The following is a 25,937-nucleotide window of genomic DNA, read 5'->3' as shown; positions in this document are numbered from 1 at the left end:
TTTTCATACTTGTGGATAAAGAAGACATTTTTGAACAGAAAATGGATCTTGGTGCTGCTAAGAAAGCATTTATCTGTAGCATGGTGTATAAAGGTGAGAATTGATTTAAAAAAAAAAAAAAATGTAAGTCCACAGGGGAAAATGATATAAGTGATAAGCCTTTGCTTAAAAGAGAAAGAAAAAAAGGCAAGAGTGAGGAAACAAATACGGAAGTTGTACCAAATCAGGGAGTAAGACCAGGAAGTAAAGGAGCACTTATTATACCCAGGAGATTCTCAGCGAATGATAGGCATGTCTGTCAGCAATTATCAAGCAAGGCAAATCTCTTGAAATACTGGAAACAGGTGCAAAATAAATAATAAGCTCTGGAGAACAAGAATCACAATCACAGAGAAGAGAAACTGGATCTTGATCAGCAAGGAGCCTCTTAACTGGAATATGCCCCTGGCCCTCTTGCTGGGGAGAGGCGAGAACATTTCTGTTCAGGACCAAGCTGCATCAATTCTCAGGAAACTCAGGTCATAGCTGGAGCCAGAGTATTTAACTCTATGGGCCATTACCAGTCGATTTGAATGAGGCACGTGCACATCATAAGACTGTTCAAAATCAGAAAACTCTACTTATAGTATCAGAAACACCCAAAATGTTTTGAGCTAGAAATCCTGAATAATGACTTCTCTTTCTCCAGTGAATACCCCAGCCCTTCAACAGCAGGAGAGGAAAAGAAATGTCAACTCAGAATGTGTAAGCCTTTAAGAAGAGGTCTTGTGGATTTAGGTCCTCCAAACAATCAGAATGTGCATCCTAGCAATTTGCCCTTCGACCAAACCAAAGAAATTTAAATGACGAGAAAAGAATTCAGAGAAGAGTAGAAATGAAGACGAAAAGCCTTTAGGAAATTCATCAAAGGGGCAAGTATACTAGGCAAACCCACCCCCGCCCCAAACACACACACACACACGCGCACACACAGGAACCTTAGATTTCCTTTCTAAAGTAACCTTGGATTGGTATAGGTAAAAACACTTTTTCACAAAGCTCTATTAGGACTGAAACTTCTCAACTTTTATGACCATACAAAAATCACCTCATGTTATTAAAACCTACCACATAGTAAAGAGTGCAGTATTTTTAATCCAGGTTTTTTATTTTTCAAAATTGGATTGAAGGTAATACTTTAACGATCTGAGACCCATTTTGCCAGGTGCTTTGCAAAGTTTGAAAGGGATGGAGACACCATCCTTAAACAGCGTTACATCTTTCCTCATCCTTTTCATCATGCTGTCAGTTTTCCGGAGAATCATTATAAGAGTGGTTTGGGCCATTAGCAATAAGAGGCTATCTGTGTTTCCAGTAGAAACCTCTATTTTCCAGAATTCATAACTCACCCATAAATATTCACTTCAGGCCACAGTTTCACATCCCTCAAAAAAATCTAATTTTCACGTAACTAAATAATTTTAGAAATCATGTGGACTTGTACATTCCAAAAAATCAAATGTAAATAAAATGCTAAGTTTCAGTGTCTGATTTAAACCGAACTACTCTGGAATCCCTAACACACATGCACATAACACTTTCTTAGAAACTGTTTGTAAAAATAAAAATAATAAAACTTTTAAAGGAGAAATATTTCTTAGTACTTAAGTCTCTGTGAAAAGTGGGAAATGGATGATGGACAAGAGCCAGGCACATCAAAAAGTCGGGGGAGTGCATGCTGCTTTCTGGAACTGAAGGAACAAAGTAAATCTGTTGGGAGAACTGCAAAAACTGCAACTGTCTCTTCTAGTTTATGTTACCTGCACTCTTTGCTTAAAAAAAAACAAAACAAAACAAAACAACAGAAAAAACACAACAGAAAAAAGGAATTCTAGTTTTCAGAATATGATTTAGTGGCAATAAAATGCGTTAAATTATATACAATCTATTGACTCAAAATAGACTTTTCAACACTAACTACTGTTTATATAAAGGCAGCTGAAGTTGCAATTATATTTCAACTACAACTTTTTGTAGATCTTTTAATATTATTCACATGCCTTTTTCATTACAGAGTCCGAGATGGAATTATATCAAGATAAATGAAAGTATGTGACATGAGTCTTTGAGTACAATAAGACTGTTAATATTTATAAATATATTTAAGAGATTTATCAATTTCTTATAATCAGATGGTTTCTAGCTCTTTGGTAGAACCCTGCATCATTCTAGAGTCATTTTTTTACCTGAAAAGAAAACCCATGTATTTAATGATTCTGATGAATGAGAGGCAAAAATAACTCCCTTCTCCAATCTGGAAAACTAGAATTGTAAATGCTCTCTTCTTAATCTCATAATCTAATTTTTATATTCACAGTTCTACATTGCTTGAGATAATGCTCTTGTTCTACTGTTGAGCCCAGATGTCTGTGTGAAATGCTATTTAGCAAGAATCTAAATAATATTGAAATAATTTCCCCTGTGCTTTGACAGCAGTATGTGTGCACTCAGAGCCTAATCTAAAGTTTGTTTCTCTTTTTTTCTTTTCAAACAGCTATTTTGTGACAGTGAAAAAGTGGTGCATGCCACGGAAGGGCTGGATTGGGAAGACAAAGATGCTCCGGGGACTTTGGTTGGAAACGTGGTGCACTCAAGGATCATCAATCCTTTGCGCCTGTTTGTTAAACAGTCTGCGGTGCCAAAGCCCGGCCAAATGGCATATGCAGACAGCATGGAGAACTTTTGGGATTGGTTGGCCAACATCACGGAGGTTCAGGAACCATTAGCAAGAACTAAACGGAGGCCTATAGTAAAAACAGGAAAATTTAAGAAAATGTTTGGATGGGGTGACTTTCATTCCAATATTAAAACTGTCAAACTCAACCTCCTCATCACAGGGAAAATTGTTGACCATGGAAATGGAACCTTCAGTGTTTACTTCCGACATAATTCGACAGGCCTGGGCAATGTTTCCGTGAGCTTGGTACCCCCCTCCAAAGTGGTGGAATTTGAAGTTTCACCCCAGTCTACCTTGGAGACCAAGGAATCCAAATCTTTCAATTGTCGTATTGAGTATGAAAAAACAGATCGGGCGAAGAAGACTGCCCTGTGCAACTTTGACCCGTCCAAGATCTGCTACCAAGAGCAGACGCAGAGCCACGTCTCTTGGCTGTGCTCCAAGCCCTTCAAGGTCATTTGCATTTACATTGCCTTTTACAGTGTTGATTATAAACTTGTGCAAAAGGTCTGTCCTGACTACAATTACCATAGTGAGACTCCATACTTATCTTCTGGCTGAAGCTTTCCACAAGAATGGAAATAGGAGATGTATAGAAATATAAATATATATATGTATTTAATTAGAACTACCAAGAACCAAGCCCAGCAACCCACCTGCTCTTCATGGTAAAGGATCCCTTTTGTTTCTGGCAATGAATTTTAATTCCCTGTCAGGTTTTCAAATTTAAAAACAGAAATGTGAAATGTGTTTGTTTCAATCAAAAGTACCTTAATATCTAAAGAGTCAAACTGTTTATGAAACCATCTCCTTCATGTAAGATGGCTAAGTTCTAGAAATACATTTGTTTCTCTAAAAGAAGCATCAATGGTAGCAACATGTGACAAGAAGGAACCAAATTATGCATGTGATAAACATTGCTCCTGAAATGAGCCTGCCTTTGAAATGTGTTTTGGAAGGTTACCTTAAAAATAGCAAATTCAGTAAAGTAAATGAAAGATTGTATTTGATAGATGAATCGCGTTTCTGACATTGCATTCTTTTTTTATGGCTGTCTTTTCTCCCATATCTGTGTCGTTACTGATATGAGAGATGAAAAGGGTGAAACTTGTTTCAGAACTCGTGTGTGAAGTTACAGTGCTACAGTGGAACTGAATACATTATTATCTGAGGTAGAGTTGAGTGGAACGCGATTTAAGCACTTAGACCTATGTTGGTCACCATCTTTATGATTTTTCACCTGAGTAGTAAAATTGACATAAATAGCAATGATAATGGAATAGCTGCCTTGGACTGGGAGAGCAAATCCAAATTGTAAGTCAGTTCAACGGTAATGAAGATCATGAAGTTTTGAGCCTCTATTGCCAAATTCAGTGCTGTGAGATTGCCAAAAATCCGAGGATTTTATCTGTATATACACTAAAACTTATAACCTCCTTCTTTTCATTTGTTAGTGTGATTTTATATTCACATGTAAAACAATTCTAAAATCTAGGGAAAGACTATTTCCTAGGTTAGAATGGGAAGAAATTGTGGGACTATGGATTCATTATTTCTAGCCTCCCAGATGAAGTTTTCTTTGCATTTAGTTATTTGATTGAGGGATCAGAATCTATGTGAAAATAAAGAGTTATATTTAAGCATTACTAATTATTATGACTGGCAACCAGGATATGTGATTCTACCAGGCTTCTGAGATTACTTCTAAATTAATGTTACTTCACTGCTAGTGACCTGGTCATTTTATCTGAGGCGATGAACCCTGTGTCACAGGACAGAAAAGAGGCGCTGTAAAACAGATTCTAAACTCAGAAGACTCATGGAATGGTTTCCCTTTTTTTTCAATAGATATTAACTTGTCTCCCCCTTCTTATCTGTAAAATAGCAAACTAAGGTAAAACATTAAATTGAGGACTGAAAAAAGTGAAGTCCTAGTCAAGAAAAATGCTCTGACCACACTGTTCAAAAAGACAACAGCTCTGTTCTCTATTTTACGTCTTCCTTACTTTACTTTTACTGGTGATATCTGCACAGTGTTCAATTTTGTCTTTTGCATAAATTGTACTAGGTTTTGTGTGTGGTAGTGAGGCTTGAAGTTTTTGCTCTGAGTTCATCAGGTGCTTTTGTAATTTTGTGGTTGGTGAGTAATATTTTGAGACATCTTTATATTTTCATTTAGAAACATCATTAAAATACTATTTATTGTACCATATGTGGGAACCATATATGTATATATACTTAAGAATTTTCTGTGTACAGAGGAAGTATGTGTACACATTTCTATGTAAATAAAAAGAATTTGCTAAATCTGTCACATAACTTCAGGGTGGTTATTTTTTAAAGAGTCTGTTCTCTTTGTTTCTTTTTCTTCAGAAGAGTTTATTTACATATATTTATATTTGTATGTGTGTGTGTGTGTGTGTGTATATATATATATCTATATATAGATATATAGATATATATCAAATAAATAGCAATTGAGCATTTAGATTTTCCTTCCATGCATACTAAACAGAGTCTCTTGGCTACAGAGATTATGAAGTCAAGTAATGGGATAATTCAGAAAAGCACTTGGCACCTAGTTTGCATGTCCAGTAAGAACTCTATAAATGTAAATGGCTATGACTGTCATTATTATTATTACAACAGGAAATGAGTTTTAAAACCATATGATGTTCAGAAGTTTAGTGATATAAACAGTATGTCCATACAAGGAAGACAACCAGTAAATTAGTTTACATAATTCTTTGATTTTTTTTAGCAGTGTTTATGGAATGAAAATAAAAACAAAAACCCATAGGCATATTTTTAAGTTGGAGTAGAACATATGCCACATATATCTCTAAGTCATAATTTCAGTTCAAAGTCTATATAACTGTCAGTACTTGGCACAATATAAATCAGATTGTGTTTAAACATTTCTGCAAATCTGCGGTTGAGGTAAAGGACGATCATCTAAGCTAAGTTTGCACTCAATTGCAAATTATTCAAAAGTGAAAGGTGCAGGCCCTTTTCAACATTATAATTAAACTAACTGGCAGACTGATAACCAAGTTTTTAAAAAGTGATCCACCCAAGACATATACACAAGAGTAATATTTCAAAGGGTACAAAACCTACACTATCATTTAGTTCAATCCCCCACCACCCAATTTAAAGACAAGTAGACCAGGCCCCAGGGGAGTAAATGGCATGCCCAGTAGTAGATGGTGAAGCCAACCTAAAGGCAGGTCTCTTGACCACTAGTCCCCAGGTCTTCTATTACATAAGAAAGGTAAATTGAAGCAGATATTCAAGATAAAACAAAAATAATTGTCATAATTGTACACACATAGGGGTAACAGTCACTTAGTAATTTTCATCTCTCTCCACACGTATCTACTCACTGCTTCCGCAAGTAAATATCACACAGATTACTCGCAGCAGGGATGGCAAGAACGTTAATGCACAATGCTCTTTTTTTTTAAGTTTATTGCTATAATTAATGTGGCGTATATTCACCAAGGCCTGTGTAAATAAGTAGACTTCAGTGTTTTTATTCAAAATCCCTCCCTCCAAAATTCCCTGGTATATCAGTGAAAATGTCCTTATTACCAGCCAGGTTCAGAGTTATATATTCAGGTGAACAGAAAGTTGGACTTTTCAGGTGTCTTCAGAGATATCTGCTTAAAATGTTTTCTTTCTATATTTGGGAGAAGTTGAAAATTTTAGTGTCTTACACAGGGAAAAATCAAAGATTTAAAAAACAAGAGCCAACTGACTTCCTATTATAAAGCCCAGATTTCTTTTGAGCAGAAAATAAAGATCACAATAATCAAAACAGTTTTTTAAAAATGTAAACAAATTTTACCAGTTAACAAATGTTATTTAACAAAATATTGATCAAAAAAGTAAAAACCTAAGACTAAAATGGATGTCTACATGAGGTGGGCATCTAGTAGACCATCTTACTGGCCTTTCCCTTTCCTGTTATGTTTACGTCAATATAATCGATATAGTGCGGTTGCTGGGTCCCAGCAGCTATTTTGCACAATGTGTCCCTGCCCATTAGGCTCGGTTGAGAGCACTGGGAGTGAGCATCTCACCCACACTGGACCAGTCACAAGCCTTCTCTGGAAATTTAAAAGTTAGGACTAAGAGACAGAGTTCATCTTGGAACACTATGCTCTGGAGCCATTGGCCATCTATACTTTCTACTATGTAGGTAGGAGAAGCAAATGAAGTTGTCCTCCAAAAAGGAGAAAGAGGGAAGCAATCTCTCAGAAAGGAGCAAAGGTGAGAAAAGGCAAATCCTGAAGGTAATGAGATCTCTTGTTCTGGTTCATTCCTGGGGGCTAGCTATAGTCAAAATGCCTTTGCACCCAGCAAGGCAGCTCTATATATCACTGTAGTAAATTTTCCTTTTACCCCACCCCAGTACAGATAGCTGTATTAATCAGAGATCTAGCAGGAAACAAAATTCACCCAAATGGTCTGAGAATACTATGGGAGAATTATGTGCCTGCACCTCTTCAATTTCTTTGGGCTTGGTCATGTTACACACTTTGGCCAACTAGTTGTTAGTGAACTTGGCATTTTCCCTATCCAAGCAGAAACTTTACATGTGACTGTGTGGTTTAGGTTAGGTTTTCTTGTGTTTCTGCCTTCTGTCATGAGAATATCATATCCTTTCATCCTTGGAAACCTGAGCCACAGCTGACCCATAGCCCTTGTATTACAGGAGCAAAAACAAATGTTTGTTGTTTTAAGCAACTGAGACATTGGAGTGTTTGTTGCCACAATAAAAGCTGACAAGTGCAGCAGGACACCCAGAGACTAGCAGCAGCTGAAAGCCAGTTGCCACCATTAGGTCAAAAAAATAAAAGGAGGAAATAGTAAGAGCTGAAATAGTGACGAAAGGACTGCCTAGCCTGGTTAGTGGGAGCGATAGACAAGGGAAATAAAACTGCTAAAAGGAGAGCAGGAAAAAGAAATAGATCCAGAACTCTCCCACTTCCTGCCTTCATATCTGATAGTGCAGCCCACTGCCAAGCCCAACTGGAAGCCAGCCAGCAAGATGACCCAAGAATATGAGTCCACAGCACTCAGTGTCCCCGGGCTTAGAGAGCACAGTGAGAGGCACTAGCCACTAACCAAAAAGCCGAGAATGGGTGGGGAGTGGAAGGAGAAGCACAGGCGTAGAATACCCAGAAAATAGCTCAAAATGGTTTCTTTTACAAGAAGCCAGGAGTCCTGTTCCAACCCGGATTAGCCCCAAGACTAAAGAACATGCCTGACACAGAGTTACCCATGAGTTTAATTAGGGACTTACAAGCAGGATGGGAAAATGAACTCAGCGGTCTGCGCACAGAGAGTAAGGAGTGCCAAGGAAGTGCGGGTGGTGCGGTGGGACTTACAAAAGTTAATGACAATGGAGTTTCAGCAGGGTCTCCTGCAATTTGTCTACAACACAATCTCATGAGATTTGTTTACCACAGGATATCGCGCGAGATTTGGTTACAAGTTCTCGAGAGATTTGGTTATCAATAGTGATTAGTGGAGTCAATGTCTTTCCTGGTCATGTAGGTGGTTGTGTGCAGCTCATAATGGCGGAGGGGGAGGGGGTGGGGGTGGGTGGGGCCCCAACCAAGCCCTGGGTCCCCACAAGTTCTAAGGTGGAAGATAAATTTTACTTACACAAAGAACAATTAAACAAACAATGATTTACTATTTGAAACAAATCTTTCATAAAAAAAGAACATAGAGACCACCCATGCTAACAGTAAGCTGCAAGTTTCATTGAGGGGAAAAAAAGACTTGATGGGAACAGGAATTGCATTTCATTAAACAGACTCCGTAAGGTCTAACTAGCATTGTTTCATTGTTAGACACTTTATTTAGTACTGAGTACTTGATAGCGTTAATGATGATGATAGATTTGCCTCTCTGCCAGCCCCGATTTGGTTAGTCGTATTTCTACTTTGTGAATTATACAATGTACGAGGAAAAAAAAAAAAAAGTTTCCACTATAGTTCTAAAGATTTTAGGTAAAGAAAAAACAGAGAATGTTATTTTGTAAAAGACAATCTTGAGTTGTTGGATCCTACAAATGATTTATTCTGCTACCTCATGGGAAAATATATGCCCTTTCCAACTGACTGAGACTCTTTTCATTTGTCAAATATTGATCCCCTCCCACAACCTCTCTTCTCAGCTCCATGATTCTTCTAGAGGTTAAACCAATGAAGCCCAGTCTCATTTATTTCTTCCTGCTTTATGCTGTGGTATCACCATGGATAACATCAGAGCAGCCAGCCACTCATCTTCAGATAGTAGCAAAGACACAGACACTAGCTGGAGGGAAGCTTTTAAAGGTTGTCCGGGCATTTCCTTTCAGGACCAATAATATAAATTAAATCTTGAAAGCAACTATGCAATGCATATATTTTTCATTATTTCCCTTAAATTTTATTTATGTCCATCTATACTTGCAATGACCCTTTGTCCCCCATTCCGGGGGGGAAGCAAGAGGGAGAGTCATAACAGGTATCAGCAAATCATATGTTAAATAGGAGGCAGCGAAGTTACAAGAGGAAGAATGAAGGGAATGGGCCAAGTTGAAGGTCTAAGAAAAATGTGCACCATTCCCAAATGCCATGCTCTGGATATTTCATTGCTGGGGTCCACTGCCAATATTCACCTTATTTTTAGCTCTTCAAATCCTGCCTTGATTAAAGACTAGTACTAATTGTTTCTAATTCATGACTAACTGCTCCCTATGTCTGAGCTATTTTGCAGAGATGCTCATCTCTTTCATTTTTCCCAATTAAATTTCCATGTCCCTGAACACCCCAAGGCACCTGTACTCTCCACAGAGTACCCAAACACTATCCTGTATTGTGAAACTAAAAGTCTGGAATAAAATCTGCATGTGTCAGTCCAAATAATTGTTGTTGATTCCTTTATGTCATTTGTCATTTGAGGAATATCATTTGAATGGTCCTGACTTTCTCTTTAGACTGGAAGCTCCACAATAACCAAAGGGAAAAAAAAATTCTCTCGGTTTCTCTTCTAGTCTATGAAATACTGATAGCAAGGTCCTCTGCCCTCAGTAGTACTTGACCTATATTGTCAAGTTACCAGAAGATCAGTCTATCTGTCTGTCTGTCTCTCTCTCTCTCCCTCTTTCACTCTCCTTACTTTCCATGTTGTCTAAGAAAGTATTTAAGATGGCTTGTAGGAATAGATTTTTTAAAAATACTGTCTATCAAAAATCACAAATGAGTTTTATGCTCCATGCAGACTCTATTGCTGAGTAGTGGATGTCGGAAAGATCGTGTTGAGGATTTGTAGCCTGCCTGGGGGCACACTAAGGATAAGTGGCATCTCAACTACCAATGTCTGTCATAGTATGGCAGAGGAAAATAATTTTAATATAAAAAAAGAAATCAATTTTTAAAGGGAAATGAAAGTGAATTATTTCTATAATCGAGGATTGGGGAAGGCTTTCCATGACATGACATGAAGACAGAAACCATAAAGCAAATGACCGATAAATTTAATGGAATTTTTTTAAATATCAAAACAGACCACAGATAAAGGTAAAAAGAAATGAGAAATGGGGAACATTTGGCAGCACTCGTTAAACAAATGTTTCATATTCTTTAGGTCTAAAGACCCCTTCTAGATCAATAACCAAAACAAATATGGACAGAGAACATTTTATCAGCTGCACTTAATAGAAAACCTAACTGAGAATGGCTCGAGCAAATAGAGGTATTATATTTCTCATGTAAAATAATCTCATAAGTAAGCAGTATAAGGCTGTTACGGAAACATCGTGCTATAATCTTGCCAACAGGGGCCAGACTCTTCCTACCATGCCTTCTGTAACAGGTGGCTTTCATCCCCTTCTCACATGATGACAAGGTGGCGGCTCCATCTGCAGCAAGGCAGGGTTATTTCAGGCAAGAAGAGGAAGAGCACAGGACAAATTAAAGTGGAACAAGCTGGCTCTTCTACTCTGTTTTAAAGGGCTTTCTACTTACTCCCAGCAACTTCTACTCCTCATTAGCTAGGACTCTGATATAGGGCCACCCTAGCTGCAAGATTGACTGAGAAATACTGTTTTGTTGTTGTAATTTAATTTGGCAGATGACAGCTATGAGTAAAGCAGAAGCTGTATCCCTAAAAAAAAAAAGAAAGGGAGATGATTGGATACCTGGGGAAGCAAGTTACAGTGTCTGCCATAAGCATGAACCTGCAATCCAAAGGGGAAAAGGAAGGAAGGAAAAGAGTACAAGAGAGAAAGAATGACGATGAAGCTTAGGAAGACAAACGGCTAATTAGCATGTGAAAACAGTCTTCATCCCCACCAGTAGATAAATTAATGAAAATTAAAGTATTGTCTTTCGCCTAAAAGATCTAATAGATTGGCAGTTAAAAATTTTTTTTCCCATGTCCAAGTTGAAAGTGATTCAGGAAAGCAAACATTTTCATAGTCTACCTTTCTGGAAGGCAATTTGGCAGTAGCATCACAAGCCTTACACATTTTGCTTATTCTTTGACCCAGCTATTGCACTACTAAGGAGACAGTCATACATGAATGCAAGGATTAAGTTACAAGGTTATTCACTGGAGCATCTTCTTAATATGGAAATATTAGAAACAACTGAAATGTTTGAAAATAGGAGACTGGTTAAGAATATCAAGGTGCATCCATGCAATAGAATTTTGTGCATATGAAATGATGGTGTGAAAGGAAATCCTGTTGTGAAATGTGACAAGTCTATCAAGGACATGTTAACAGCAGTTAATGGAAGTTATTTTTAATTCACCCCAACACACAGAACAGCAAGCTTTGGGATCCTCAGCAAAGCATGGTTGCAATAATTTGAACCTGAAAAACATTCTTAGGCAGAGGAAACTGATACTAATTAAAAGCAGTGGGTTCTTGCCCGATGCAGTCAAATGACCAATTCCTGAGACACTGGGGTTTCAAGGAGAGAGAGGTTATTGCTAAGCATGGAGCAGGAGATCAGATGGCCTATCAGCCTAATAATCTGTCTCCCTGAATTGCAGTAACTCCGATAGTTTTATAGTACCAAAAGATGAGCAGATTTTAGGATAATGAGCACAAGGCTCAAGATGATGAGTTTAGAGATGATATAATTATTGAGCATGTGTAGACTGTATATTTCTTTCTTGCACATACGTAAGAAAATGGTGGCCTTAGTATGATGATGGATAAGATTTTTAGTATTATAATGAGGTACACATCACTTATATTAAAGTTTAAGCTACTATGCATGTCAGGAGGGCCAGTTTTGGTTCGATCCAGCTTCATCTAGCAAGATCGTTTTGGAATTGGAGTGGGTTAGTTCTGGGCTGACTCAAGGCCTTTCATTCATAAACATTAGGGGCTGTCTTTAGGGATCATCAGACTGTAAAGTAAAAAAACAGGATAAGGGGTACAAGTGAGGGTCAGTCACAAGGTTTTTACAATGACAAGATAAAGGATGTATAGTAAAACAATCATTATCAAGAGATCAAGGCAGCTGGACTACAGTTCAGCAATTTCAGGTATTTCCCTCTGGCTATTCTAATACACTAGAAAGTAAAAAGAAATACCTATTTAATGATTCAGTAATCACAATCATTTGTGAAATCCTAACTGCTCGGTTACAAAACCAGACAGCTTTCCTTTCCCAAACAAACTCTCAATAAAGCACCTCTCGATTGGCCACGCTGAAGCAGGGCTATTTTCTAACATATTCTACAAAACAAACTATTTCCAAAATGTATGCCAAGGGGGATAAAGTTATTTTCCAATACAGTCTGTGTAAATGAAGTAAAATAGAGTTATGGCTAAGAGATTTAAAGGAGTCCAGAGTTCATTCTGGAGGTTACTCTTCTGCCTGTCTCAGCCTCATATCACTAACTGCCAAAGTATGCAAAGCCTCAAGCAACAATGTTCCTCAAAACCCTAAGGATATCTGGACACCATAAACAAACCACAAGAAAAAGGACTCAGTAAACTATCCAACCTTAAGGATATTAGGCGCACCCTGAATATCCACCATACACAAACAATTTATGTAATCTTTTTCTTTAAAAATCCTTGCCTGGAACTGCCAAGAAGGGACATGATCTGGGTTGCTACCTGAATCTGTGCTCCCTGAATTGCAATTCTAAGACCCCAAGTAAAAGCCTTTGCTGCCTTGAAGCTTAGTTTGTTATTTCTCAGTTGACACCTGCTTATTCTATAAACAAGTTAAGCATTGAGGACGTTTGAAGTTAATAATTTAATTAAGAAGAAATAAGCTGTAGCCTTTGTTTCTAGCAAAAATCAGGTAGCAGTTGTTTGTTCAGGTCTTTTCTAGCTCAATACGATAAAACCATATTAGCTATAAATAAAACAATGGTCTCAACCTCTCCCGCAAATGATATAAGTGGCTAAGAAACTAGTGAGGGAGAAAATCTTCCAAAACACATCCTGGTGTTACCCAACAGGAAATTTTTAACTGTTCCATATCAAAACCCTCTTAAACTGACTTTCATACAAGTGTTGAGAATTGAATCATGTGCAGAAAAGGCATGTTCAGGTCCTGTAGGTGTGAACCCACTTGTAAATATTATTAGTTAAGATGTGCCCAGACTGAATGAGGGTGGATCTGAACCCAGTATGGCTGAAAACCTTATAAGCAAAGGAAATTAGACACAAAAGAGAAAGCCACAGAGGGGAGCAGGAAGTCTGGGGACCTGGAAGAGAAAGGGGAGGACATCACCCTGTGACAGGAAAGCCATGGAACTCCAAGGATTCGTAGCCAGCCAGAATGCTACCGATCTCAGGAGGAAGGAAGCCTGCTAATCTCTGAAACTGTGAACCAATAGATCCCTGTTATTAAGACAACTCATTGTGTGGTAGTTGTCATAGCAGTTTAAGACAACAGGATTCTAGGTTGATTGTGAGCACCTTAATCCAGGGGCAGGTCAATAAACTAATAAATAGTGGAATGTTATTTTTAATTGATTCTCTTCTGAAGTGGCAATGAATGTAATGTGGTCTATGATGGAATTGCAATGTCTAAAGACCATGTGCTCTGTAATAAGATACTGTGTTGAGATATCTAGCCTTAGCCTTTGTACAATAATAGCTAGTCAGGGGACAATAAGAGGTATATAATTTGTATAAGCAAAAGGCTGCCCTTTATTGACTAGACTGTTGTTCATTGTTCTTGTTCACTGTTTTTGCCTAGCACTCAGCAAAGCGCCTGATGCCTTGTATGCTCAATAACATGTGTTTAATTCAATTAAGAATGAAAGGCACTACATTCTAATTCCATCCATTCAGGGCCAAAATTGTAGAATTAATAAAAGTCCACTTTAAAAAAATGGTCCTTTAAAAGCTCAGGTGTTGTATTCATCAGGATCCCAGAAGGAAACAGAAGGCACACTCAGGAGAGATTTTGAATGAAATTTAACGGGAGAAGTATTTACAGAGAAGTCAAAGGAGTAAAGGAACTACCAAGGGACACTGAGGCACCCAGGGGACAGCATCAGTAAGGAAGTCACTATTATCCTTAGGTGTGAAAGGGAAGGGAAGGAAACAGAGTTTCAAGAACCCAGTGAAGTGGGACCACGGAGGAGGAGCTGCCCAACAAGAGCTGCAGCCATAGAGGGATGAAGACACTACCAGAACCTCAGCCTGGAGCAGGGAGCGGGCAGAGGCAGAGAGACCCACCTTACTTTCTCCCACCTTCCAGTCGCCTGTTGGTGCCTTCCACTGGCCAATCCACACATAGGCCAAAGAGCAATGGAGACCATGTGCTACAAGATGTAGGGGTCAGACTCCTAGGGCACAAAGCAGGGCCAAGAAGAGCAGAAGGTGGACTGCTTTGGGAAAGGTAGTGGAAAATATGGAATAACCAGCACAGGGGGTAATAGTCTTTCTTGCGGTGCATTATTCAGAGTATGAGGGACCATTACTGGGATTCAGTCAGAAGGAAGGAGCCCACAGCTTGGATTTGTAGATACAGGAGAAATGAGCTGCTCAGGTAGCGACTAGGATCTGGTTTTCGATCTTACTTGCGGGGACTGTGTCTTTGCTAACATCTCACTCCTCCTTCATTTGAAATTGAACTTCCAAACTCAAGTTCTCCACAAGATTTTACCTTTTTTTTTTAAAATGAAAAATTTATAGCATGCTTTAAATGTTCTGTGAACCTATCCTGACTACTTCCCATTAGCTATAGTTTGCTCTTGTTTGGGGTTTTATTTTTGCTTTAACTTTTCAGCTACAAGGTCTTCCCAAGAAAATCATGCAATAGGTTACTGGGAGCATATTTATTGAGACATTTTTATTAGTTAGGTAAAAACAGTTATGAGTTTTTTTAGTATTCTGTTCCATTAAAGAAAGGAAGCCTCTGCCTTGAGCTGCCTAAAGCCAACTTTATAGAGTCCTTAAGTCACAAAGTTTTATACAGTCCTTAAGTCTGAAAGCCTTTGAGTCTATCACATTCAGCAGGAGCTTACCTTTCTCAGGCCTCTGATGTCCCCAGATTTTGAGAACAGGTATTTCCAGGGCTAAAACAAGGTGGACCTCTCCCCTGAACTCCAGACCCAAATATCCCACTGTTTAGACATCATCTTCATGTGGATTCTCAATGAGCATCTCAATCCTAACAGGTACAAACTCAAACTCCTAATCTTGCACCCAATATTTGCTTCTCTCACAGATTTCTTGATTTCAATATACAGCAGCACCATCTTTCCAGTTGAGCAGCCCCAAAACCTTGGAGCTGTACTTGACAGCTCTTTTTCCCACACCTCATATCCAATCCAAATGCAAATCCTGTTGGAGCCACCACTTGGACTGTACCACCGTGTTCTAACCCACATCATCTCTGTCCTAGATTATTGCCTCCTAACTGGTTTACCTCCTTTCCAAGCTTCTAACAGTGTACACTCAAGTAGCTGGTAAAGAGATCCTTTAAAATTTAAGTTAGATCATGCCCTCCTCTTCCAACAATCTTTCAAATTTATTTTCTCATTCAGAGAAGAAGCCAAAGTACCTGGAGTCACCCTTTAATCATCTGACCCCTCTACTTCGTCTCTAACTTGGTTTCCTTCGGCTCCACTTCCACTCCACTCCACACCCCACTATAGCTACATTGGCTTTCTCCTGTTCTGCAAACTCAGCAAGCATGTTCCTGCCTTGAGGCATTTGCCCTCTTGTTTCCTTCTGCCCCAGAGCTACATGGCTCTGCCCCCACCCTCCACCATCCTGTTGTGCAAATGCCCTCTTATCAGTGAGGCTTCCAGGAGCACCCCATTTAATATAGCCATCCCCAACCTCCTGCCCCCATCCTTCTCCCTGCATCAGTCCTTAAGTCCTTATCACCGTCTATATATTTTCACTTTTGTTTTTATTGTTTCTCCCTATCACCCTCTACCCCTCACTCCCAAGAATAAAGCTTCAAGGGGAAAGGAGTTTTGTCTCCTATTCCTTGCTAAGCCCTTGCATACACCTTTGTGCCTGATGGGTAGTATGTCCTCAATCAGTAGTTAGTGAATGAATCAAAGATTGAATGAATGGAATAGTGGACTGTGTGTCGTGGTATAAATGTGAGGAAAAATGTTCCTTAGTTTTTTGTGTGTTTGGTTTTTTTTTTTTTTTTTCCTGTACCTATCATTTGCCTACTCAAATTCTATTAAAATATTTTTGAAAAACTTTTCATCTAAATAGCATATCTCTCTCTAAAATTATGTTCCACTGGGAAATAAACTTCTCAATCTTCAGTGTCTCTAGATCAGGAATCAGCAAACTTTTTCTTAAAGGTTAAGATAGTAAATATCTTTAGCTTTGTGGGCCATACAGTCTCCACCGCACAGCCAGAGGCAGTACATGAACGAATGGGTGTGGCTGTGAGCCAATAAAATTCTATTCACAAAAACAGGTGTAAGCCAGTTTGGTCCCCGGGCTGTGGTTTGCCAACCCCTGGACTAGAGAAAATCCTCACAAACCTGTTGCTAGTACTAGGGTAAAGTTCCACAGATTTCTAGCTCCGCAAGTGGATACACGTGTAATCACTTTCTAACATGGTGGCCTCATTAGGAGGTGAGCAGAAACCAACTTGATTCTTTCACAGTCCTCCAGCCTGCTGGTTGAACTTAATTTTGCTTCTCTCCTCCTGGATAAAATCTTGGAGGGGACCCATAGCTTTTCAGTCATTCTCAGGTTAAAAAAAAAAAAAAAACAAATTATCTGCTCCCTTGGAAATAATAAAATGCCCACTACAATATTTTACACACAGAACTCCCTTACCTGCACAAATTCTACCATTCCTTCAAGCCCTACTTCTCCAGAAGTCTCCCATGCTCACCACAACCTATACCACCCCCATGTCCCCACCTGACAGCTTCAGATTACTTATGTCATCTATACACGGCATTGTTAATTCTGTCAACATATCCTGCCATACAATTTCATGTTTCACATCTTTTCTGCTAGTTTGTGAAAATAAGCTCTAAATTCCGTAGAACCCAAGCGGAGGAATCTCCCTCGCTTTCCCATATCCCGTCCATCAGAAAGTCTTGTTGATTTTACTCTCAGTTCACCGGCACCGCCCCATCTCCACTAACCACGCTGTGGTCCAAGCCCCCACCCCCTACCCCTGCGTGCCCTGACCTAGGCCCTGAGGGTCTACCTCATTCCCTTTGGACCCTCCTTTGAATTTCTTCTCTACTCTATGGCTAGCGTAATCTTTCTCTTCAAAATGTAAACCCGATCCCTCTCCACACCCTGCCGCTGTTCCAAGGATCCCATCTCCCTATTTAAAACCTTCACTGACTTACCATTGCTCTTTTTTTTTTTTTTTTTTTTTTTTTTTAATCATCATTTTATTGAGATACATTCACATACCACGCAGTCATACAAAACAAATTGTACTTTCGATTGTTTACAGTACCATTACATAGTTGTACATTCATCACCTAAATCAATCCCTGACACCTTCATTAGCACACACACAAAAATAACAAGAATAATAATTAGAGTGAAAAAGAGCAATTGAAGTAAAAAAGAACACTAGGTACCTTTGTCTGTTTGTTTGCTTCCCCTACTTTTCTACACATCGATCCATAAACTAGACAAAGTGGAGTTTGGTCCTTATGGCATTCCCAATCCCACTGTCACCCCTCATAAGCTACATTTTTATACACCTGTCTTCGAGATTCATGGGTTCTGGGTTGTAGTTTAATAGTTTCAGGTATCCACCACCAGCTACCCCAATTCTTTAGAACCTAAAAAAGGTTGTCTAAAGTGTGCGTAAGAGTGCCCACCAGAGTGATCTCTCGGCTCATTTTGGAATCTCTCTGCCACTGAAGCTTATTTCATTTCCTTTCACATCCCCCTTTTGGTCAAGAAGATGTTCTCCATCCCACGATGCCGGGTCTACATTCCTCCCCGGGAGTCATATTCCACGTTGCCAGGGAGATTCACTTCCCTGGGTGTCTGATCCCACGTAGGGGGGAGGGCAGTGATTTCACCTTTCAAGTTGGCTTAGCCAGAGAGAGAGGGCCACATCTGAGCAACAAAGAGGCATTCAGGAGGAGACTCTTAGGCACAAATACAGGGAGGCCTAGCCTCTCCTTTGCAGCAACCGTCTTCCCAAGGGTAAAACTTATGGTAGAGGGCTCAACCCATCAAACCACCAGTCCCCTATGTCTGTGGTCATGTTAGCAACCATGGAGGTGGGGTAGGCGAATACCCCTGCATTCTCCACAGGCTCCTCAAGGGGGCACTACATCTTTTTTTTTTTTTTTCCTTGTTTGTCTTTTTTCTTTTTTTTTTTTTTAACTTTCCCTTCTTTTTTCAAATCAACTGTATGAAAAAAAAAGTTAAAAAGAAAACAAACATACAATAAAAGAACATTTCAAAGAGACCATAGCAAGGGAGTAAGAAAAAGACAACTAACCTAAGATAACTGCTTAACTTCCAACATGTTCCTACTTTACCCCAAGAAAGTTACATACTATAGCAACATTTCAGTGAACTTGTTCCTACTACATCCATCAGAAATTAACAGACCATAGTCATTTCTGGGCATCCCCAGAACGTTAAATAGCTTATCTGTTCTTCTTGGATTATTGTTCCCCCTTCCTTAATTGCTCTCTACTGCTAGTTCCCCTACATTCTACATTATAAACCATTTGTTTTACATTTTTCAAAGTTCACATTAGTGGTAGCATATAATATTTCTCTTTTTGTGCCTGGCTTATTTCGCTCAGCATTATGTCTTCAAGGTTCATCCATGTTGTCATATGTTTCACCAGATCGTTCCTTCTTACTGCCGCGTAGTATTCCATCGTGTGTATATACCACATTTTATTTGTCCACTCATCTGTTGATGGACATTTGGGTTGTTTCCATCTCTTGGCAATTGTGAATAATGCTGCTATGAACATTGGCGTGCAGATATCTGTTCGTGTCACTGCTTTCCGATCTTCCGGGTATATCCCGAGAAGTGCAATCGCTGGATCGAATGGTAGCTCTATCTCTAGTTTTCTAAGGAACTGCCAGACTGACTTCCAGAGTGGCTGAACCATTATACAGTCCCACCAACAATGAATAAGAGTTCCAATTTCTCCACATCCCCTCCAGCATTTGTAGTTTCCTGTTTGTTTAATGGCAGCCATTCTAACCGGTGTTAGATGGTATCTCATTGTGGTCTTAATTTGCATCTCTCTAATAGCTAGTGAAGCTGAACATTTTTTCATGTGTTTCTTGGCCATTTGTATTTCCTCTTCAGAGAACTGTCTTTTCATATCTTTTGCCCATTTTATAATTGGGCTGTCTGTACTATTGTCATTGAGTTGTAGGATTTCTTTGTATATGCAAGATATCAGTCTTTTGTCAGATACATGGTTTCCAAAAATTTTTTCCCATTGAGTTGGCTGCCTCTTTACCTTTTTGAGAAATTCCTTTGAGGTGCAGAAACTTCTAAGCTTGAGGAGTTCCCATTTATCTATTTTCTCTTTTGTTGCTTGTGCTTTGGGTGTAAAGTCTAGGAAGTGGCCTCCTAATACAAGATCTTGAAGATGTTTTCCTACATTATCTTCTAGGAGTTTAATGGTACTTTCTTTTATATTGAGATCTTTGGTCCATTTTGAGTTAATTTTTGTGTAGGGGGTGAGGTAGGGGTCCTCTTTCATTCTTTTGGATATGGATATCCAACTCTCCCAGCCCCATTTGTTGAAAAGACCATTATGGCTCAGTTCGGTGACTTTGGGGGCCTTATCAAAGATCAGTCGGCCATAGATCTGAGGGTCTATCTCTGAATTCTCAATTCGATTCCATTGATCTATATGTCTATCTTTGTGCCAGTACCATGCTGTTTTGGCAACTGTGGCTTTATAATAAGCTTCAAAGTCAGGGAGTGTAAGTCCTCCCACTTCGTTTTTCTTTTTTAAAGTGTCTTTAGCAATTCGAGGCATCTTCCCTTTCCAAATAAATTTGATAACTAGCTTTTCCAAGTCTGCAAAGTAGGTTGTTGGAATTTTGATTGGGATTGCATTGAATCTGTAGATGAGTTTGGGTAGAATTGACATCTTAATGACATTTAGCCTTCCTATCCATGAACATGGAATATTTTTCCATCTTTTAAGGTCCCCTTCTATTTCTTTTAGTAGAGTTATGTAGTTTTCTTTGTATAGGTCTTTTACATCTTTGGTTAAGTTTATTCCTAGGTACTTGATTTTTTTAGTTGCTATTGAAAATGGTATCTTTTTCTTGAGTGTCTCTTCAGTTTGTTCATTTCTAGCATATAGAAACATTACTGACTTATGTGCATTAATCTTGTATCCCGCTACTTTGCTAAATTTGTTTATTAGCTCTAGTAGGTGTATCGTTGATTTCTCAGGGTTTTCTAGATATAAGATCATATCATCTGCAAACAATGACAGTTTTACTTCTTCTTTTCCAATTTGGATGCCTTTTATTTCTTTGTCTTGCCGGATTGCCCTGGCTAGCACTTCCAGCACAATGTTGAATAACAGTGGTGACAGCGGGCATCCTTGTCTTGTTCCTGATCTTAGAGGGAAGGCTTTCAGTCTCTCACCATTGAGTACTATGCTGGCTGTGGGTTTTTCATATATGCTCTTTATCATGTTGAGGAAGTTTCCTTCAATTCCTACCTTTTGAAGTGTTTTTATCAAAAACGGATGTTGGATTTTGTCAAATGCTTTTTCAGCATCTATTGAGATGATCAATTGATTTTTCCCTTTCGAGTTTTTAATGTGTTGTAATACATTGATTGTTTTTCTTATGTTGAACCATCCTTGCATGCCTGGAATGAACCCCACTTGGTCATGGTGTATGATTTTTTTAATGTGTCTTTGGATTCGATTTGCAAGTATTTTGTTGAGGATTTTTGCATCTATATTCATTAGGGAGATTGGCCGGTAGTTTTCCTTTTTTGTAGCATCTTTGCCTGGTTTTGGTATTAGATTGATGTTAGCTTCATAAAATGAGTTAGGTAGTGTTCCATTTTTTTCAATGTTTTGAAAGAGTTTGAGTAAGATTGGTGTCAGTTCTTTCTGGAAAGTTTGGTAGAATTCCCCTGTGAAGCCATCTGGCCCTGGGCATTTATTTGTGGGAAGATTTTTGATGACTGATTGGATCTCTTTGCTTGTGATGGGTTGGTTGAGGTCTTCTATTTCTTCTCTGGTCAGTCTAGGTTGTTCATATGTTTCCAGGAAATTGTCCATTTCTTCTACATTATCCAGTTTGTTGCCATACAGTTGTTCATAATATCCTCTTATAATTTTTTTAATTTCTTCAGGATCTGCAGTTATGTCACCTTTTTCATTCATTATTTTGTTTATATGGGTCTTCTCTCTTTTTGATTTTGTCAGTCTAGCTAGGGGCTTGTCAATCTTGTTGATCTTCTCAAAGAACCAACTTTTGGTGATATTTATCCTTTCTATTGTTTTTTTGTTCTCTATGTCATTTATTTCTGCTTTAATCCTTGTTATTTCTTTTCTTCTACTTGGTTTAGGATTGGTTTGCTGTTCATTTTCTAGCTTCTTCAGTTGATCCATTAGTTCTTTGATTTTGGCTCTTTCTTCCTTTTTAATATATGCGTTTAGTGCTATAAATTTCCCCCTTAGCACTGCTTTTGCTGCATCCCATAGGTTTTGGTATGTTGTGTTCTCATTTTCATTCGTCTCTATATATTTAGCAATTTCTCTTGCTATTTCTTCTTTAACCCACTGATTGTTTAGGAGTGTGTTGTTTAACCTCCAGGTATTTGTGAATTTTCTAAGTCTCTGATGGTTATTGACTTCTAATTGTATTCCATTGTGGTCAGAGAATGTGCTTTGAATAATTTCAATCTTTTTAAATTTATTGAGGCTTGTTTTATGTCCCAGCATATGATCTATTCTGGAGAAAGTTCCGTGAGCACTAGAAAAGTATGTGTATCCTGGTGATTTGGGATGTAATGTCCTGTAGATGTCTGTTAAATCTAATTCATTTATCAGATTGTTTAGGTTTTCAATTTCCTTATTGGTCTTCTGTCTGGTTGATCTATCTATAGGAGAGAGTGATGTGTTGAAGTCTCCCACAATTATTGTGGAAACATCAATTGCTTCCTTTAGTTTTGCCAATGTTTCTCTCATGTATTTTGTGGCACCTTGATTGGGTGCATAGACATTTACGATTGTTATTTCTTCTTGCTGAATTGCCCCTTTTATTAGTATGTAGTGGCCTTCTTTGTCTCTCAAAACATCCCTGCATTTGAAGTCTATTTTATCTGAGATTAATATTGCTACACCTGCTTTCTTTTGGCTGTAGCTTGCATGAAATATTTTTTTCCATCCTTTCACTTTCAGTTTCTTTGTGTCCCTGTGTCTAAGATGAGTCTCTTGTATGCAACATATTGATGGTTCATTTTTTTTGATCCATTCTGCGAATCTATATCTTTTAATTGGGGAGTTTAATCCATTTACATTCAACGTTAAAACCGTGAAGGCATTTCTTGAATCGGCCATCTTATCCTTTGGATTATGTTTGCCATATTTTTCCCTCTCTCTATTAATATCCTTTATTGTACCCATACCGAATCTCTTTAGTACTGAACCTTTCTCCAAGTCTCTCTGTCCTGTCTTTGTTTCTCTGTCTGTAGGGCTCCCTTTAGTATCTCCAGTAGGGCAGGTCTCTTGTTAGCAAATTCTCTCAGCATTTCTTTGTCTGTGAAAAATTTAAGCTCTCCCTCAAATTTGAAGGAGAGCTTTGCTGGATAAAGTATTCTTGGCTGGAAATTCCTCTCACTCAGAATTTTAAATATATCGTGCCACTGCCTTCTCGCCTCCATGGTGGCTGCTGAGTAGTCACTACTTAGTCTTATGCTGTTTCCTTTGTATGTGGTGAATTGCTTTTCTCTTGCTGCTTTCAGAACTTGCTCCTTCTCTTCTATGTTTGACAGTGTGATCAGTATATGTCTCGGAGTGGGTTTTTTTGGATTTATTCTATTTGGAGTTCGCTGAGCATTTATGATTTGTGTATTTATGTTGTTTAGAAGATTTGGGAAGTTTTCCCCAACAATTTCTTTGAATACTCTTCCTAGACCTTTACCCTTTTCTTCCCCTTCTGGGACACCAATGAGTCTTATATTCGGACGTTTCATATTATCTATCATATCCCTGAGGTCCATTTCGAGTTTTTCAATTTTTTTCCCCATTCTTTCTTTTATGTTTTCATTTTCCATTCTGTCATCTTCCAGGTCACTGATTCGTTGTTCAACTTCCTCTAGTCTTGTACTATGAGTGTCCAGAATCTTTTTAATTTGGTCAACAGTTTCTTTAATTTCCATAAGATCATCCATTTTTTTATTTAGTCTTGCAATGTCTTCTTTATGCTCTTCTAGGGTCTTCTTGATTTCCTTCATATCCCGTACTAGGGTCTCATTGTTCATCTTTAGTTCTTTGAGTAGCTGCTCTAGGTGTGTCTCTTCTGGTCTTTTGATTTGGGTGCTTGGGCTTGGGTTATCCATATCGTCTGGTTTTTTCATATGCTTTATAATTTTCTGTTGTTTTTGGCTTCGTGGCATTTGCTGACCTTGATAGGGTTCTTTTAGGGTTTGTAGACCAGTTGAAGTCCTTATCTCTAATTTATCAGATCTACAGCTTCGTGGAGTACACTTTCTCTAACTAACCAGCAGGTGGCGTCCACGAGACACCTGTTCTCCACAAGCCAGATCTCCCCTGCTTAGCCTTTTTGGTGAGTGGGGGAGTGAGTCTTGTGGGGCCCAATTGGTGTCCCAAGCTTGCGTGTGTAGTTGGTGTTGCCTGCCCTGTATGTGGGGCGTGTTTCTGGGCAGTCGGGGAGGGGGGGTGGCCCTAACAATCAAATCTCCCTGATGATCCTAGAGTTTTAAAGCTACTGCAATAGTCTAATCCTTCAGTTCAGTCCTGCCACAGTTTGTCTCTGCCACTGACCCACAAGTCTTTGGTATTGGCGTATGGCTCCTGAGACTTGCAAGTGGGCCCCTCTTCCAGGCTGTGCACCCCGGGTCCTCTGTTGAGGGATGACTGTGCTATGTCGCAGGTGAGTGCCGTCCCCCCAGGGCAGTTCTGGGCTGCTGGGCTGTGTTGGGAGGCTCCCAGTCTGCTCAAATGATGGCTGAATGGGGCTCTGTTAATTCACACTGCTCCCCCTTCCCAGCTCTGGGACATTCAGCTGAGGTTGCAGGGAAGGCTAATGTCCACGCCCAGTTTTGTGGTGTGTGCCTGTTATTTGAAGCACTTCCGTCACACTGGGTTGTCTGGGGCAGCTCTGGGCTATGGGGCTGGCGATGGGCAGGAGTGTTTCCTGTCCACCAGGATGGTGGCTGTGAGCGGACACCCCCCTTTTCTTGGGAAGTTGTGTTGTTTAGTGAATTTTCTCAGCCACTGGATTATTGCCTTTTGTCTCAGAGCTCTCTTAGTTCTGCTCTTGACTTGACGTGCCCAAATTTCAATTCTTTGAAGCTTTCTGTATTGAGCTTCTTAGAGTAATTGTTTTAGAAAAAGCAAAAAGGATTTAAAAAAAAAAAAACGGCCCTCCTCAGAGATCTAATGGGTTATTGAAATGCTAATAGACAAAGCAACCAGGGCCATTAAGGAAAAGTGCCCAGGGCAGAGAGATCAGCCTTGCTTCGGGATTTGCATATGCGCCTCAAGGCCTGATCTCCGCCCTTCCCCTTTCTGTGTTCACCAGAACTCCAAAAATCCTCTGCTTTTATTTTGGAGTTTTTGGTGTTGTTTTTTTTCTATGCCTGTCTCCTCTCTGCTGGGCTGGCTGCTCTCAGAGTCTCTGGTGTCTGGCCTCAGTCTATCTATGGTTGGAGTTTGAATCAGTAGAATGAGTTTCCGGTAAGAGCAGCCACTGCAATTCTCCCTTCTCCTTCCTGGAGCTGACAGCCCCTCCTCCCCCGGGACTGAGCCTGGCAGGGAGGGACGCGGGTCCCCTGGCCACAAAAACTTACAGATTTCGCTGATCTCAGCAGTTCCACGTTTTCATGAGTGTTGTATGAAGTATGCCCAAAGACAGATTGCTCTGTGGTGTCCAGTCCACGCAGTTCCTGGCTTTTTACCTACTTTCCTGGAGGAGTAACTAAAACATACAGCTCACCAGTCTGCCATCTTGCCCCGCCTACCATTGCTCTTTGAATAAAGACACAGCTCCTTCATTGACTGGCCGGGCCCCCGCACTCCCCCAGGCCCACTCTGCTCCCCTCGTTCCTGCACTTCCGGCCGCACCGGTTGCATTTTGGTCCCTTCCGTTCACCAGAGTCCTTCCTTCCGGAGGCCTTCGCTCGCTCCTCTGCTGCCCTCACACTGCTTCCTCTGCACCTCCATTCATCAGCTAGTATTATTAAGCCTCCCCGTCTCAGCTCAGTTGTCACCTCCTCAGGGATATCTCTTCTTCTCTGCCCCGACTACCTGACTTTTAACATTTTTAGTAATACATTATGTACAAAGAAGAAACTTAATTGTATTTTTGCATTTTTATTTATTGCTGTTTTACTGCCATTTCATTTCATTGTATAAGGTATGATGCTTTCAGATCTAAGTAACCAAAATTCCAAATCAAAGTGGCTTAGGTCATAAAAGAAATTTTGTAATTCATATAGTTGAAAAGTCCAAAAATAGGGTGGTGGTTGGTTGGTTGTTTTTTCCAAGAATCCAGATCCGTTTCTCC

General features: G+C 39.4%; 1 protein-coding gene and 1 long non-coding RNA gene across 2 annotated transcripts in view; one reads left to right on the top strand and one right to left on the bottom strand.

Annotated features, from left to right (window-relative positions):
• The window catches only part of NXPH2 (neurexophilin 2), a 122,650-nt gene extending 117,642 nt beyond the window's left edge, over positions 1-5,008 (top strand). Inside the window, exon 2 of the mRNA XM_037850454.1 lies at positions 2,534-5,008. Within this exon, the coding sequence (XP_037706382.1) occupies positions 2,534-3,277 (744 nt within the window). The 3' untranslated portion in view covers positions 3,278-5,008. The remainder of the gene's footprint in view (positions 1-2,533) is intronic.
• Positions 1-25,430, bottom strand: part of LOC119544894 — a 39,648-nt gene extending 14,218 nt beyond the window's left edge. The window contains exon 1 of the long non-coding RNA XR_005218956.1: positions 25,393-25,430. This is a non-coding gene — a long non-coding RNA (uncharacterized LOC119544894). The remainder of the gene's footprint in view (positions 1-25,392) is intronic.
• Positions 25,431-25,937: the final 507 nt, after the last annotated feature.

This window comes from Choloepus didactylus, chromosome 9 (assembly GCF_015220235.1).
Source record: "Choloepus didactylus isolate mChoDid1 chromosome 9, mChoDid1.pri, whole genome shotgun sequence".
NCBI classification, from domain to species: Eukaryota; Metazoa; Chordata; class Mammalia; order Pilosa; family Megalonychidae; genus Choloepus; species Choloepus didactylus.
This window is presented reverse-complemented; position numbering and strand designations above follow the sequence as displayed.